The following is a 14,108-nucleotide window of genomic DNA, read 5'->3' as shown; positions in this document are numbered from 1 at the left end:
AGGAAACCTACCGCAAGGGACAGTCCAGAACAGTCATGAGACATAACACAGATAAGGAGGACATAGAAGGAAGAAATAAAAATTAAAATATCCACACACATTAGTGAAAACCATGGAGAAATGACCATTCCAGACCTATGACTTTGCAAGTTGGTATTGCCTCTCTGCATTTTCAGTGTTGTCAAGCTTTAAGGAATTAAAAAAAATAAAAATAAAAATAAACCCCTTTAATTATAAGTCTCACTCTGTATAAACACATTATTACCAGTTAGTTTGTTGTCATTGCGGGATTTAAAGATTCCTAGTTGGTTGTGAAATTTTAACATAGAGACGGATAGCCATGAGCATGGAAATTTGAGTTTCTGTTCATTCCTACACAGATTGAAATGGTAAAAAACTTACTGGTGGCCCTGGAGCCCATGTATCTTAAAAAATCCTATATAAAATGCCTCTTGCATCTGTTCTGTTTGTAAATGAGAGTCATAGACTGTACTTGTTTTTCCCATTTTCACATAAATAATACATTTAAAATATTCTGAAAATGTAATTATTTAAGAATAATTTTCTTAAGTTTTTTTTGTTAAATTTTTCTTTAAGTTTTCTGTTTATACTATTTTGAATTTGGATGACTGACATTTGACATACATCCTAAAACTGTACATTCTATTTTGCTTCATCATCCTTCCTCCTAAAAAATAGAACGCATTATTAACTACTGTTGCCTGTCTTAAAAAGAACCTTAAGCTACTGTTACACAACTGGGCCTCTTTTTATCTGTCCAAATTGTATTTCATTCTGTACACTTAGTTATTCATAAAATAAGAGCTCCAAAATCCTGTATGGACAAGTAATCCACTTGAAAGGATAAGATCTTTTTGAGTGGTTGAAATCTTGACTACTTTGTTGTAATAGTAGATTATTATAAACTATCATTGACTTCCTACTAGTATTCCTTTTTTACTTTTTTCTCTTCCCCTCCCATCCAAAGGAATAGGTGACCCATGAAAAGTGAACCACTATCAATTTTCTGTATTTAGCATTTTGAGATCTTGGTCATTTATCCAGGTCATAACAGGGGTAATAAACACCACTACTATACTATAAATTACAATCTTACATCATACATAACAAATTCCACAAAGAAAAATACAAATTTCTTATGTGAGAAAAGAATGCTACAGTTACAATTTAACATTATTTGGTGCTTTTGTTAATTCTAGGATTTGGGAAAATGACATTTGACTTGTAGTTGTGAAAACGATAGGGCTGTATTTTCGTGTTGTTTCATAGATACAGCTGAAATTCACCTACATTATTCAGTCCATGTCTGTATAGCACACTGTTTCTATGCTAATCTCACAATACATTGTTTAAAGAAATCTCTATCAAGTTCTGCTTGTTATAGAAAATGTTGAAATAAAGCAAGACATGTTTTCAAATTTGTTTCTATGTAGCAAATGAACTACAGAGAAAAATCTTTATTAGACCTCTGTGGTTGAATGTGGGTGCATGGACTTCTGTGGCTGCGATTAGAAACATTCAGAAAAATGTAAATCTGTTGTTTTGTGCTCAGGACAAAGCTCTCTGAGCAGGAGTACAGGCGCTCCATCGATTCTATAGCTCTGAAACCAAACACAAGTTCAGTGAGTGCAAAAGAGCCTTTGCGAAATTGTCAATAGACATTACAGAGTCTTTGAGAAAAAGTGTTTAAAACTCAAGGTGGGGAGTGGGGTTGATGCCCTGAGTGTATGCTTAAGTAGGAAACTGTGCAAATGTACTAGAAATGCCCTCCTTGACTAAATTGTTCTTAATGAGATTCACCTATATAAGAGTTCAATTAATAGTAATTAATACTATGTAAAGAATTTTAAAAACTGTCAATATCTGTTGCTATTTGGGAATAAATAGAACTTTTCAATTATTTGAAGGGAAACAAAGGTAATTGAGAATGTTATTTCTATGAAAAAGCTCTACATGTACATTTTTAATATGAATTAAGTGTTTTAGAGATAAACACTATGAATATGATTCCAAAAAACAATGAAGAGGCCTTTAATTTTAATTATTAATAGTAAACTTTATTCTGAACCAAATCATCCAGTTAATTTAGTAAACGTAGACAACACTGTAAAGAACATCCAAAGGCTTGGGAAGATAACCCAGCTGGATGGATTTTATAATCTGTGTTATGGTTTAATTGTCCCTAACTTAATGAAACAAGAATTTTGCCTTAAAATTATACCTTGTTCTTTAGGACTAGCTAATAGTTCTCTCCCTTTACCTGGTTAATTCACTATTCCTGAGCATTAATTATTGAGATATGTGGATATGTAGAAATGGCAATTTTCATCAAGTATGATCAGTAGCCATAAGTCTCAGTTACTTAACAGAGATTATGAACAGTGATGTTAGAAGGGCGCCTTGCCCAAGAGGGGGAACATTCAGATACCCTTTATTCTGTTTCTCTAACTCTCAATGCAGTTAAGACTGGCTGAACAGATGTAGTCAAAATATTCAGGCATCATTCCAGTATGCTGGACCTGTCAAGATGGCCCTGATGGTCATGGATGCCCTTTTCTGGTTCATATGCTTAAGAGACTGGAAAACCCTACCAAATGTTTCATTGCACTTTGGGATGTTCAGTAGTGACTGACAGGATTGCAAAGCATTTCTACAGCAGTGATATCTGTCCAGAATTTGTTGATATCTATGCTTATCTGGCATAAAACAATAAACCATTTATTAACTGTCAATGAAGTCATCTAAGAAGTAATGTGGAATGAATACATTACCTGATCTTTCATGGTCTTCCCTAAGTCTTTCACATCTTTCATGTTAATGGCATTCTTGCCTCCCTTTTCTTTTCCCTTCTTCTTGTTTTTCTTTTTGAACAAACATTTCTTACAGATACAAAAGCAGCAGGTCAGGACTAAAAGGACGGCGACTATGGCTATGGCAATTAAGGCCCACGGTGGCACTGAAAGAGGAAAATAGGCAGAGAGCATTAGTAATAAACATTACATATGCAAAGTCTTTTAACTCATGGGCTACAAAGATATTCACTGATTAATTTGCATCTATTGAGTGCTCCAGGCACACTGTTCTGTGCTATGTTACCCGTGTTTCCTCTGGCAGGATGATGGTTTCTATTGTTTCCAATTCACCCTTCCCCACAGGTTCAATATTCTTTCCTCCAAGTTAGAGTTCCATGAATCCATTCCTTCCTTCATTCAGAGCACAGCTCTGGAGTTTGGCCTTTGAGTTTAAATACTGGCTCCACCATTTATTAGCTGTGTGACCTTGGGCAAGTTACCTAACTTCCCTTTGCCCTCCGTCTTCTCACCTCTAAAGTAGAGGTAAATTGGTAGGTATCATAGACTTTTTGAAGATTAAAATAAGATGTATTTCATGGCACATGGTAAATGCTTAATACATATTAGCTGCTGTTACTCATCTATTACATACTAGAGGTTCTATGAATACGTTTTGGGCATAATGGGAGGGACAGACGTCAATCAAATAACCAGAGAAAATAAATAACATAATGATAATAAAGGTTAGGAAGAAGTACTTGGTGCTCTGCAAGTTACCTACTCTAAAAGTAGGACATTGGCCTGTTCAAGGTCTCCAGAGGCAGGGCAGAGTGTATGTGTTCAACGGCTCTAAAACCAGGCACTGATTCGGGCTTGGCCACTTTCAGGCTGTGTGACTCTGGCTAGATGGCGTAACTGTTCTAAGTTAGTTTCCTTCACGATAAAGTGAAGATAACAGTGGTACCCATTTCATCTCCTTTGAAAATTAAGGGAGTTAATATACTAAAAAATTTAGAGTGGCATCCAGCATATAGCAGGAACTCATTGGCTATTTTTAAGGCATGGGGCTAAATATTATGGGTAACACAGAACACTCAGAGTATATGTGGGGACATAAAATACGCACACTAATAAATACACATTGAAAAATGTAGAGTTCAGTGGCTATACCAGGGAGAATCGAGAGGAAGAAGAGATGATTTTTAGGTAAGAAGAGAGGCTTCAGGTTTAAAGGCTCTTTTTAAAATAATAAAGAATATATAAATAAATATACTCAAACACGTAAACATTTTTCTATTACAGTTGTCCATCTACTAAAAGTCAATCCATTTTCTTATTTGGCATATCGTATACTGTGTGCTTATATTAAAAAAAAAACAAACTCTTGTGGAAATGTTTAAGATTTCATTTTGCCTGGAAAGGAATTATTCAATTATTGAGATTGATCAGAAGAAATAATTAGATTTGCCTGTTGTAATTAAGAAAAGACACTGGACATTGAAATGGTAAGAAGAGGTACTATTTTCTTCCACCTACATAAACATCATTAGTATCAGTGATTGCTGAATACAAGTCAGGAATGCTTTGATAAAGTAAAAGCACTTAAAAATTAACCTCTTCAAAAAACTGCGAAAACCCACTCTTAGTTGTCCTCCTGTGTTTAGCTTTATAATATAGAATACTTACCATGCATATTATTATTCTAGCTTACGATTGGCTGATAAATGTTAGCCTATATAAAAGCACAACTTCTGAAATTGTGTTTTTAGCCAAAGAAATATTTGAAAGTTATATATAAGCCAACACCAAATGACATGTTTTATGTTCTGTAATCTCATTAAACAATCATATTTTTAAAAATGTAAATGAAACTTATGTCACCAATGATATCATTCATAACACCTCATTTAAAACCTTCTGCCTCTTTTGATCTAGTTAAAACCCTGCCATGCATGAACGAAAGAGTCTACATATTCATTGCAGGCAAGACAGTATTAATAATGACCCTTCATTTTGAGCCTCGTAAATTATTCTTCTAGTTGGACTTGTATGATAGTCTCTCAGAGAGCTACATAAAAGTCTCTTAAATTACAGAGATCACTTGACAATTTCACAAAAAGAAAATAGACAGTGAAAGCATGGGGACATTATTTAATCAAAAGGAATTAAAGAAATAGGAACATAGGATTATAGGAGGAAATCTTACATACTGCAACCTGAAGGTAAATTATAACCACTGAGAAAATCTTATTTTGTGACTTTTATTTCTTAAAGTGCTACCATACTCTAGGTTGGATCTTCTGAGTAGCTTAATTTTAACTTGGAATATTCTGTATTGAATATATGAAATTAACAGGATTTGTCTCACAAGTTACCAGCACCTTGAGATAGAATTTAAAAACCTGAAGGGTATCATTTTGTGTACCCATATGAAAACCTGACTGAATAGATACTTGGAATATAAACCACCATTTATAATTAAATTCAGTTATTTGAATTGAATTACCACCTTAAATGCTCCTGTGGAGAACAGCCAAATATTTGGAATTATCTATAGGATATATAGGATATATATCTATATCTATATCCTATATCTATATCTATATATATATATAGATATAGGATATAGATATAGATATATATAGAATTATCTATAGGATAATTCATTAGTAGTATTTATAGAAATGTTTGAATATTAGTGAAAAAAATCTCATGAAATGTATTTTATATTAGGCTAAAAATTGAAAACTAAATAGGGGCTAGCAACTGCTACAACTTTATATGTTATCTCAATATTCATAGCAGGTTTATTCATTATCCCTTTAATTGTATACAGGAAAAACTGTATAAAGAGGAAAAAATATAGATCCAATAGTTTGAGAAATTCAAAATATCTTTACATTAGTAGGTCCAATAGTTTGAAAAGTTCAAAATATCTTTAGTAGGTAAAAAATGTACGTATCTTAAATGTATACAAAGGAAAAATCTTTAGCTTTGAAACCTTTTTAATAAAACATTTTATATTAAAAAAGTGAAAATAAATGACAGCATAAGATGCTGCCAAGTGTGATTTCCATAATAAAGTATAGCTTCAACAAAAAATGGGCTCAGAAAAATACCGCTATTGGCAGAAAGCTATTAGCTTATTATTATTGCTACCCAACTATCATTAAATGGAATTTCATAACAAGAATTTTAACATTTAACTTAAAGACCTTTCAGCAGAAAATAATAGACTAGTGTAGAAGTTTTCCATTAGAAATGTGATTTTCATTTTCCAGTTAATGAATTAATTGCACATTATTTAACCCAAAGGTAAACTGATGCATAAGAATTAAGTCAAAGTCAATTTTAAACTGCTTCTGGTGTTTTAACTTAGACTTTGTGATAGGAAGAATTATGGTTCTTCTGAAATGTCCACATGATATTCTCTGGGACCTGTGAATATGTTACCTTACAATGGCAAAATGACTTCACATAGATGATTTAGGATCTTGAGATGGGGAGATTACTCTGGGTTACATCCAGATAGAACTGATGTCATTACTGGAGTCCTTATAAGTCAAAGAGGCAGATAGGAATTTCAGAATCAGAAAGTGGAAGATTCTGTGCTTTTGATTTTGACGATGGAGAAAGGGACCATGAACCAAGGAGTGTCCTCTAGAAGCTGGAAAAGACAAGGAAATGCATTCTCCCATACAGTTTTAAGAAGGAATCTATTCATACAACCATTATGGAAAAGAGTATGGAGATTCCTAAAAAAATAAAAAAAAATACAACTACCATATCATCTAGCAATCCCATTCTAGGTATATATCTCAAGGAAATAAAAAAAATTACTATTTTGAAGTGGTATATGCACCTCTATGTTCACTGTAGTATTATTGTTCATAATAGCCAAGATGAAGAAACTGATCCTGGGTGGCTCAGTCGGTTAAGAGACCAACTCTTGATGTTGGCCCAGGTCATGTTCTCACTGTTTGTGGGATGGAGCCCCACATTGGGCTCTGTGCTGACATCACGGAGCCCGCTTGGGATTCTCTCTCTTCCTTGTTCTCTGCCCCTCTCCCACTTGTGCTTGCTCTCTCTCTCACTCTCTCAAAATAAATATATCTTAAAAAACAACAACAACAACCTAAGGGTCCATTAATGGATGAAGGGATAAAGAAAATGTAATATATATGTATGTTACACACACACACACACATACACATACACATGTACATATACATACACACATACACAATTGGAGTATTCTTTGGCCATAAAAAAGAAAGAAATCCTGCAATTTGTGGCAACATGGATGGCTCCTCAGGGCATTATGCTGAGTGAGATAAGTCAGTGATAGAAGTTGTACAGACAAGCCCTGTATGATCATGATTAAATGCAAAACCTATAAAAGTGGAGAACTCCAGGAAAGAGAGTACAATGGTGGTTATCAGGGACTGGGGGTTGGGATAAATGGGAAGATGTAGGTCAAAGGGTACAAACTTTTAATCAGAAGATGAATAAGTTTTGGGGATGTCATGTATAGCACAGTGACTACAGTTAACAATACCGTATTGTGTAGTTGAAATTTGCTGAAAGAGTAAATCTTGTGTTCTTACCACACATGCTTAATCATGTGAGGTAATAGCTATATTGATGAGCCCTATTGTAATTATTTCAAAATATGTTTATCAAGTCATTCCAATGTACATTTTAAATTTAGACAATGTTATTTGTTAATTCTATCTCAAAGTTGGGGATTAGAAAAGGAATCAGCACTTCTGACAGTTTGATTTTAGCTTGGTGAAACCTATTTTGGACTTCTGAACTCCAGAACTAGAAAATAAGAAATGTGTGTAGTTTTACATCTGTGGAATTCATCATAGCAGGGATAGAAAACTCGAGATACAAAGCAGACCTCAAGAGATCGGTGGTATGCGGCACATAGATGATCATACAATTGGAATATTACTGTGGACTATTGCTATATTTTCTGTGATCTTCTGATTTACCCCCTTTGTCTCTTCTGCAACCATTCTCATGACACTAACATTGTACCCAAGATAAGCAATGGCTTTCTTGTGGCCAAACACAAGCAACATTGTCTGTGGTATGAGATCTTGATCATAAATTCCTTTTTGAAATGTCCTTCTGCTTTTGTTTCTATTGCCCTTACCTTCTTGCATGGGTCTGACATTTTCCCCCTTTCCTTTCCCTTTCCCATGTCTTTAAATGGAGTTGTTATTCAAAGTTCTTAGCCCCTTGATCACCTTCACATGGACTCACTGTTGAGCCCATTCTTTCCCCTGTCTTAAACTTTTACGTCAGTTATTCCATTCTGTCCCCTCTTGTATGTGCTGGGACTGTGTTTCCCACTGCCTCTAGACTGTTTCCTCTAGATGAATCTGTCGTCTTCTCAAACCAGTTCCCCAAGCTAGCTCTATGGGTCCTCTCAGTGCTTCAATTATTGCCGACCTCTTGACATGGGAACCATGTGGAAAATTTTATCCCAAGTCTGATTGCGTGGAAAGTGGTGCCATTTCTTCTTCAATATGTTTTATGTTTCTTTTACATCTATTTCTACTTGTAAAGTAGCGGCCTGATGTTACCCCATGTGACTGAGTCACCCATTGTTCTTTGTTCAGTTCTACCCCTGTATCTGTCTCAAGTATATTCCTCCTTTCTTGAAATGTTATTCTTCTTCTTCAGTCATTTAAGTGATTTCTGTATCTCAAGGTTCAGCAAAAGTGCCAGTGTTGACAGATTTTTAAATAAAGATATTAAGTATATTTTCTAAAATTTCCCCTCCAACCCAATAAGAAATACTATGTGGTGGAATACATTGGGTGGTTTGTATTAGGCTAGTAAAAAAAGGCACATTATTTAAAAATAAAAAAGAATCCAAATCTATACAAAGATATCAAAGGTACTTTAATATGCCCCCTTTCTACACCTGAAATTCACTTCTTAGTAACTCAAAACTCATCTCTTTGTGGATTATTTATGAACTGAAGTCCTGGTATTTAATGAAAACACAATAAAAATAATTTAGAACCACTTAGAAGTAAATTTGCATTAGCAGGTCTTCTTTTGGGGGAGACAAAAACCCACACAACCATTTCCCCTTATCAAGAGAGGTCATTCTTTCATGAGGAGTTGGCATAAGTTAAGCAGTCTAAAAAAGTAAGTATTAAAAAAAAGTTTGTTTTAATGTTTATTAATTTTTTGAGAGACAGAGCATGAGTGGGGGAGGGGCAGAGAGAGAGGGAGACACAGAATCCGAAGTAGGCTCCAGGCTCTCAACTGACAGACAGTACAGAGCCTGACGCGGGGCTCAAACTCACAAACCACGAGGTCATGACCTGAGCCTAGGTCGGACACTTAACTGACTGAGCCACCCAGGCACCCCTAAAACAGTTTTGAATCAAACACATATTTATTGAACATCTACTGTCCTGGCATTTTTTTACAGGGCTATAATACAGTCCCAAGCATGAAGCTTTCTATTTATTTCCTATGTGATAAAAACTAGGTCTTATTTACTTTTTTAAAAGAAGTAAAATTCTTATATTTGCCAAACTTGGTACTTAGAGCATAATATGGTGTTTTCAGATAGAAGCTACATGGCTTGATGTGCTGTTGTGTACAAATTTAGTGCTCTAGGGGGACATTTATTGATGAAAGCAACTAGGTAAAGAGTCTTTCTACAATAAAAATGTTGTTCTCAGACTGAAAAACATCATTTTCCCCGCTAGGGGGTTTTGGCACTAAACAAATATGTAAAAATTATTTACTTAAGGGGTTCTCAACTTTTTTTTTTTTAAGGTAGACACTCCAGATTTCCTGATCTTTCATAGAACATTGTGAAATAAAAGATGACACTATCACAGAGAACAAGGGTATTGCAGAGGGTACTTTTATGAGAGGAAAAATCTTACTGTTGCTGAATAGTTAGCCTTGGCTATCTAGTTTATGCCTCCAAATCCAAAGTCTGCTCATCAGACTCATGTTGTACCTCAGTCCTAAGAATTAACAGTTAGGGAGAGAAGCTTTGTAAAATTAACACAAAATACTCTATGACCAAGAGAAGTCCTACTCTAGATTTCCTGATTCTGAGCTCTCACTTCTAAATAGATGGTTGTTTTGTTTTGTTTTGCATTCTCTACAATGCCAAACTCAGTCCTATCAGCTTAGTGCTCTGTAAATGTTAGGTGGCTTGAAAGAAACCCACAAAGCCATGCTCTTGAGCTCAAGTACAAGTAGAGTGGATGGTCAGTGAGGTACAGCACTCTCTTCTATGTGTTTTCCTTAGGTTGGCTCCTCAGTCCTGTTTCCTTAGATCTGATTCTCTCTTCCCATAGTCCCAGTTAGTCAGCTACTGCTGTCTCGTAGGTTGGCAACCTTCTGGTGGATTTACTCACTGGGTTTTTTGATAACATCTAGGGCAGACCTCACTGGTTTTTGTTTTTGTTTTGTTTGTTTTTTGTATTTCTGCCTTGATTTCACTTTCAATGGCAGCTCTGCATTATCTATTCATTCCATTCCCATTCATCATATTAAGAAACAATCTAAAATCCATATCTCTTTCACAAGATGAGCTGCATTTTCTCCTTGAGAAATGTAAGCTTGTACGTTTACCACAGTGCTAGTTATTTCAGCTGAGAGCTTCAAGATGATATAGGTAATACCGTTGCCATGGCCACTACAAAAATTCAGCAAGAACTTCGGACATATTCTACCTTTGACGTATCTGTTTTGTCATGAGTGCCTCATCACTGCACTAATGCCTGTATAATTCATCTTATGAATAACTTACATATTTCTTTGTTCTTACATTCACTGAAGCTTTTTGCCAACTTCCAGGTTTACTCCAAACAATCCATCTTTCTAGAGTATCAGACATCGATGCAAGATGCAGGATTGAATATTAAGATAATTTACTGTTGAACAGTAAGAAAAATAATCTATTTCAAAGCTTTGCTTTTAGACTGTTTATGAACAATTTTATTTCTGAGAGAGAGAGAGAGAGAGAGGAAGACGCAGAATCCAAAGCAGGCTCCAGGCTCTGAGCTGTCAGCACAGAGCCCGATGTGGGGCTCGAACCCACAGACTGTGAGATCATGACCTGGGCCCAATTTAGACACTTAACCGACTGACCCACCCAGGTGCCCCTGTTTGTGAATAATTTTAAACGTACGAGGATAACTTTTCAAAAATCGGCAAAAAGCCGAAATAAGCCTCGGATTTTAAAGCTTTTTCTAAATTACAGAATGCAAATAGAACTTAAAAAAGAAAAAGCACTGGAACTATGTGGATTAATACATTCATTAACCATCTCTGGAGACAGCACATTAAACGTAAGATTTGAAATCCTGTACGAAGTCGTCCAGAATATGGCTTAAGAACAAACTGACCATTCAAAGGTCTGAATGAAGAATTCCTCATTATACAGTGAAACAGCCTCAAAGATGATGTATTCTTCGCGGCCGGGTATTAAGCAAACCTACTTTTTCCTCAGTCTTGAGGATAGAGTTAGAAGTCTCCATTGGATTATATGCCTCTTTTAAATTTAACCAAATCTATATAGTCTCGATGGGAAAATACATACACGTGCGTCATGTGTGTTTAAATTTGCACACAACTGGGAGTGTGTGGTACCTTTGTGGAGATTATAGTTCCTAGTCTAAATGACCTTTAGATTCCAAATTAAAAGCTCCTTTTTTAGATCATCAGGGTCAAATGCACAAAGATTAAGGAATTAAAAAAACTTATCCCTCCATTTGGTCATTTAACCTTTTTTTTTTCTTTTCTTTTTCTTTTTTGTCTTGGCAGTCCACTGTGTGCGTAGACTGTGCTAGGGATGGTGGTAGAACAGAGAACACAGAGAAGGTGGGTCTCTTTCTTTAGGAGCTGGAGAAGACTAACTCCTAGGAAAAAACTAGAAAGAGACATTACAGGCTTAATTACAGAATTCAGCAGAGTAGGTGGGCTCTGTAGGTGGCAGGTTACGTAAAGATAAGGTAAAGGGTCCTAGAGTTCAGTGAAAGCTCCAAGCATCACTGAGCTTGGAGCTAAGCTCCCAAACCTTGCTGGCTACACAGTGGACATAGCATTTTGGGGACTTCGGTTCTTTTCTTCCCTTCTTTGCTTCCTGACTCCCTCCCATCTTGTCTGTCCATCTGTCTGTCCCCCTCCCTCCTTTTCTTCCTTAATCTTTCCTTCTCCTCTTTCCTTTGGTTTATTTATTTATTTATATATATGATTTATTGTCAAGTTAGCTAACATACAGTATATACAGTGTGCTCTTGGTTTTGGGAGTAGATTCCCATGATTCATCACTTACATACAACACCCAGCGCTCATGCCAACAAGTGCCCTCCTCAATGCCCATCACCAATTTTCCCTGTTGCCCCCCCCAACCCCCATTCCCTTCCACCCTCAGTTCGTTCTCTGTATTAAGAGTCTATCTTACGGTTTGCCTCCCTCCCTCTCTGTAATTATTTTTTTTCTTTCCTTTCCACGATGGTCTTCAGTTAAGTTTCTCAACATCCACATATGAGTGAAAACATATGGTGTCGGTCTTTCTCTGACTGACTTATTTCACTTAGCATAATACCCCCCAGTTCCACCCACGTTGTTGCAAATGGCAGGATTTCATCCTTTGGTTTTTAAGATTCCTTTTACTCTAACTTCTTACCCAGTGACTTCCTTGTTAAACAAAGCTCTCAATAAGAGAGCTCAGGAAAGAGTCTACATGAGATTTTTTTCTATCATAGTAAATAAAAATACAATTCCTTGTAGTAAACACATGTAGCCTCCCCTAAATAGCCTTCTTAACACATTGCACTTTCTCCTCTTACACGGTTCTGTTTAGCTTTTCAATATGTGCCCCTGACAAAAAGCAAACTGGAAGATAGGTCTGTGTAAATAGGTTGCAAAAATGATCCAAGCCATCGAATTGAGTCAGCTACCTATGGCTTTTTAAGGCAGATGGATTATTTACATGGTAATGTAAGAGAGAAGCTTGCTCATTCATTCATTCATTCATTCATTGAGTGTGTATTTAACACATTAATGCTCAGGACATTTAAGAGATAATGAACAAGTTTGAAGTAATTTGCTTAAACAGTTTACAATCCAGCTGGGCAGGTTTGATTAATATACATGAAGCAACTCGTGAACAACACTGGACAGCATGTTAAATGCCAAATTGAATGGGGTCTTTTGCTTGACTCTGATTCCATTACGTAGTCACAGCAATCTTACTCTACTTGTCGAATGAACACTTGTTCTAAACACTTGTTTAGAATTATTTTTAAAAACAATAGAACTTAGTAAAATGGGAAATGTGCCTCTTTTTGCCCGCAAACTCTTAAAAACCTGTTAATACATTAAAAAAAACAACACCTTCAGTAAAAGATACTGCTTTGGAAAGCACAAAATCACAACCTATACATTGATAAATGTTTACCAGAGCCTCTTTTTATCTGATTTCAGTATGTACTGTGCTACGGAACAGATTCACAGCCCCTGCTGAATAACGCAGTAAGGTTATTGATGTTTCTTGTTGAATGCAATGATTAGTCTTGATAACAAAAGTTAGTCGACTGAAGGCCCTTTTATCTGCACAGGTATTAATCAAATAATTAATTTTAGAAAATGTCTACAATAATAGTCTGCTTTCAACGATAAGGCAAAGTCATCCATATTGTCACAATATTGGAATGTCTGAAATTTGACATGGAAAATGATGTGGAGTCTTCGGGCAGAGATAAGCCCCAGCATGCCTTCCAGAGGATTTAGATAAGGCTCCACAGAGAGCCCAGGAGCTTGCTGTCTGCAGGCTCCAGGGAGAGGTGCATTGGTAAACAGGAAGGGGTGCCAGGTAAGTTGGCAGAGGCGTGGGCGATTCATGGGCTGATCAGTTCCGAAGCCTTTGGAAGTTTGTAACAGTTTTCAATCATGCTGTGGACAACAGAATTTCGTGGTTAAAGGGAAATCCATGTAGCCTATCAAATTTGTAGCGTGTCTTTCTTGAGTTCTGATTTCCAAGTTCAAAACTAAAAAAGATGTCTCAGGTTTTTCTTCACATAGTGGAAGCTTTCTTCTTTTGTATTAAAAGGCTCCAAAGTAAAAATCTTTTGGATTCTGATTCAATTAGTATTTGGTTTTATTTTGAGGCTTTGAATTAACACTGTCCTCCCTTGGTTAACATTGTTAACATTGTCTTTAAACAGTTTTTATCTTTGACAAAGATGCCCAAGAAAAAAAAAATTTTTTTATTACAAGAATTGAACATGGTACCTG

General features: G+C 35.8%; 1 protein-coding gene across 4 annotated transcripts in view; it reads right to left on the bottom strand.

Moving 5' to 3' along the window:
- The window catches only part of SYT1 (synaptotagmin 1), a 547,364-nt gene that overhangs the window by 155,394 nt on the left and 377,862 nt on the right, over window positions 1–14,108 (bottom strand). For all 4 annotated transcript variants that reach the window (XM_027071185.2, XM_053226521.1, XM_015063649.3 and 1 more), the window contains one exon: window positions 2,793–2,977. In XM_027071185.2, coding sequence (XP_026926986.1) covers window positions 2,793–2,977 — 185 coding nt within the window. The remainder of the gene's footprint in view (window positions 1–2,792; window positions 2,978–14,108) is intronic.

The sequence above is a fragment of the Acinonyx jubatus genome, chromosome B4 (assembly GCF_027475565.1).
Source record: "Acinonyx jubatus isolate Ajub_Pintada_27869175 chromosome B4, VMU_Ajub_asm_v1.0, whole genome shotgun sequence".
Classification (NCBI taxonomy): Eukaryota; Metazoa; Chordata; class Mammalia; order Carnivora; family Felidae; genus Acinonyx; species Acinonyx jubatus.
The sequence above is the reverse complement of the archived record's forward strand: the minus strand, read 5'-3'. Positions and strand labels throughout refer to the sequence as shown.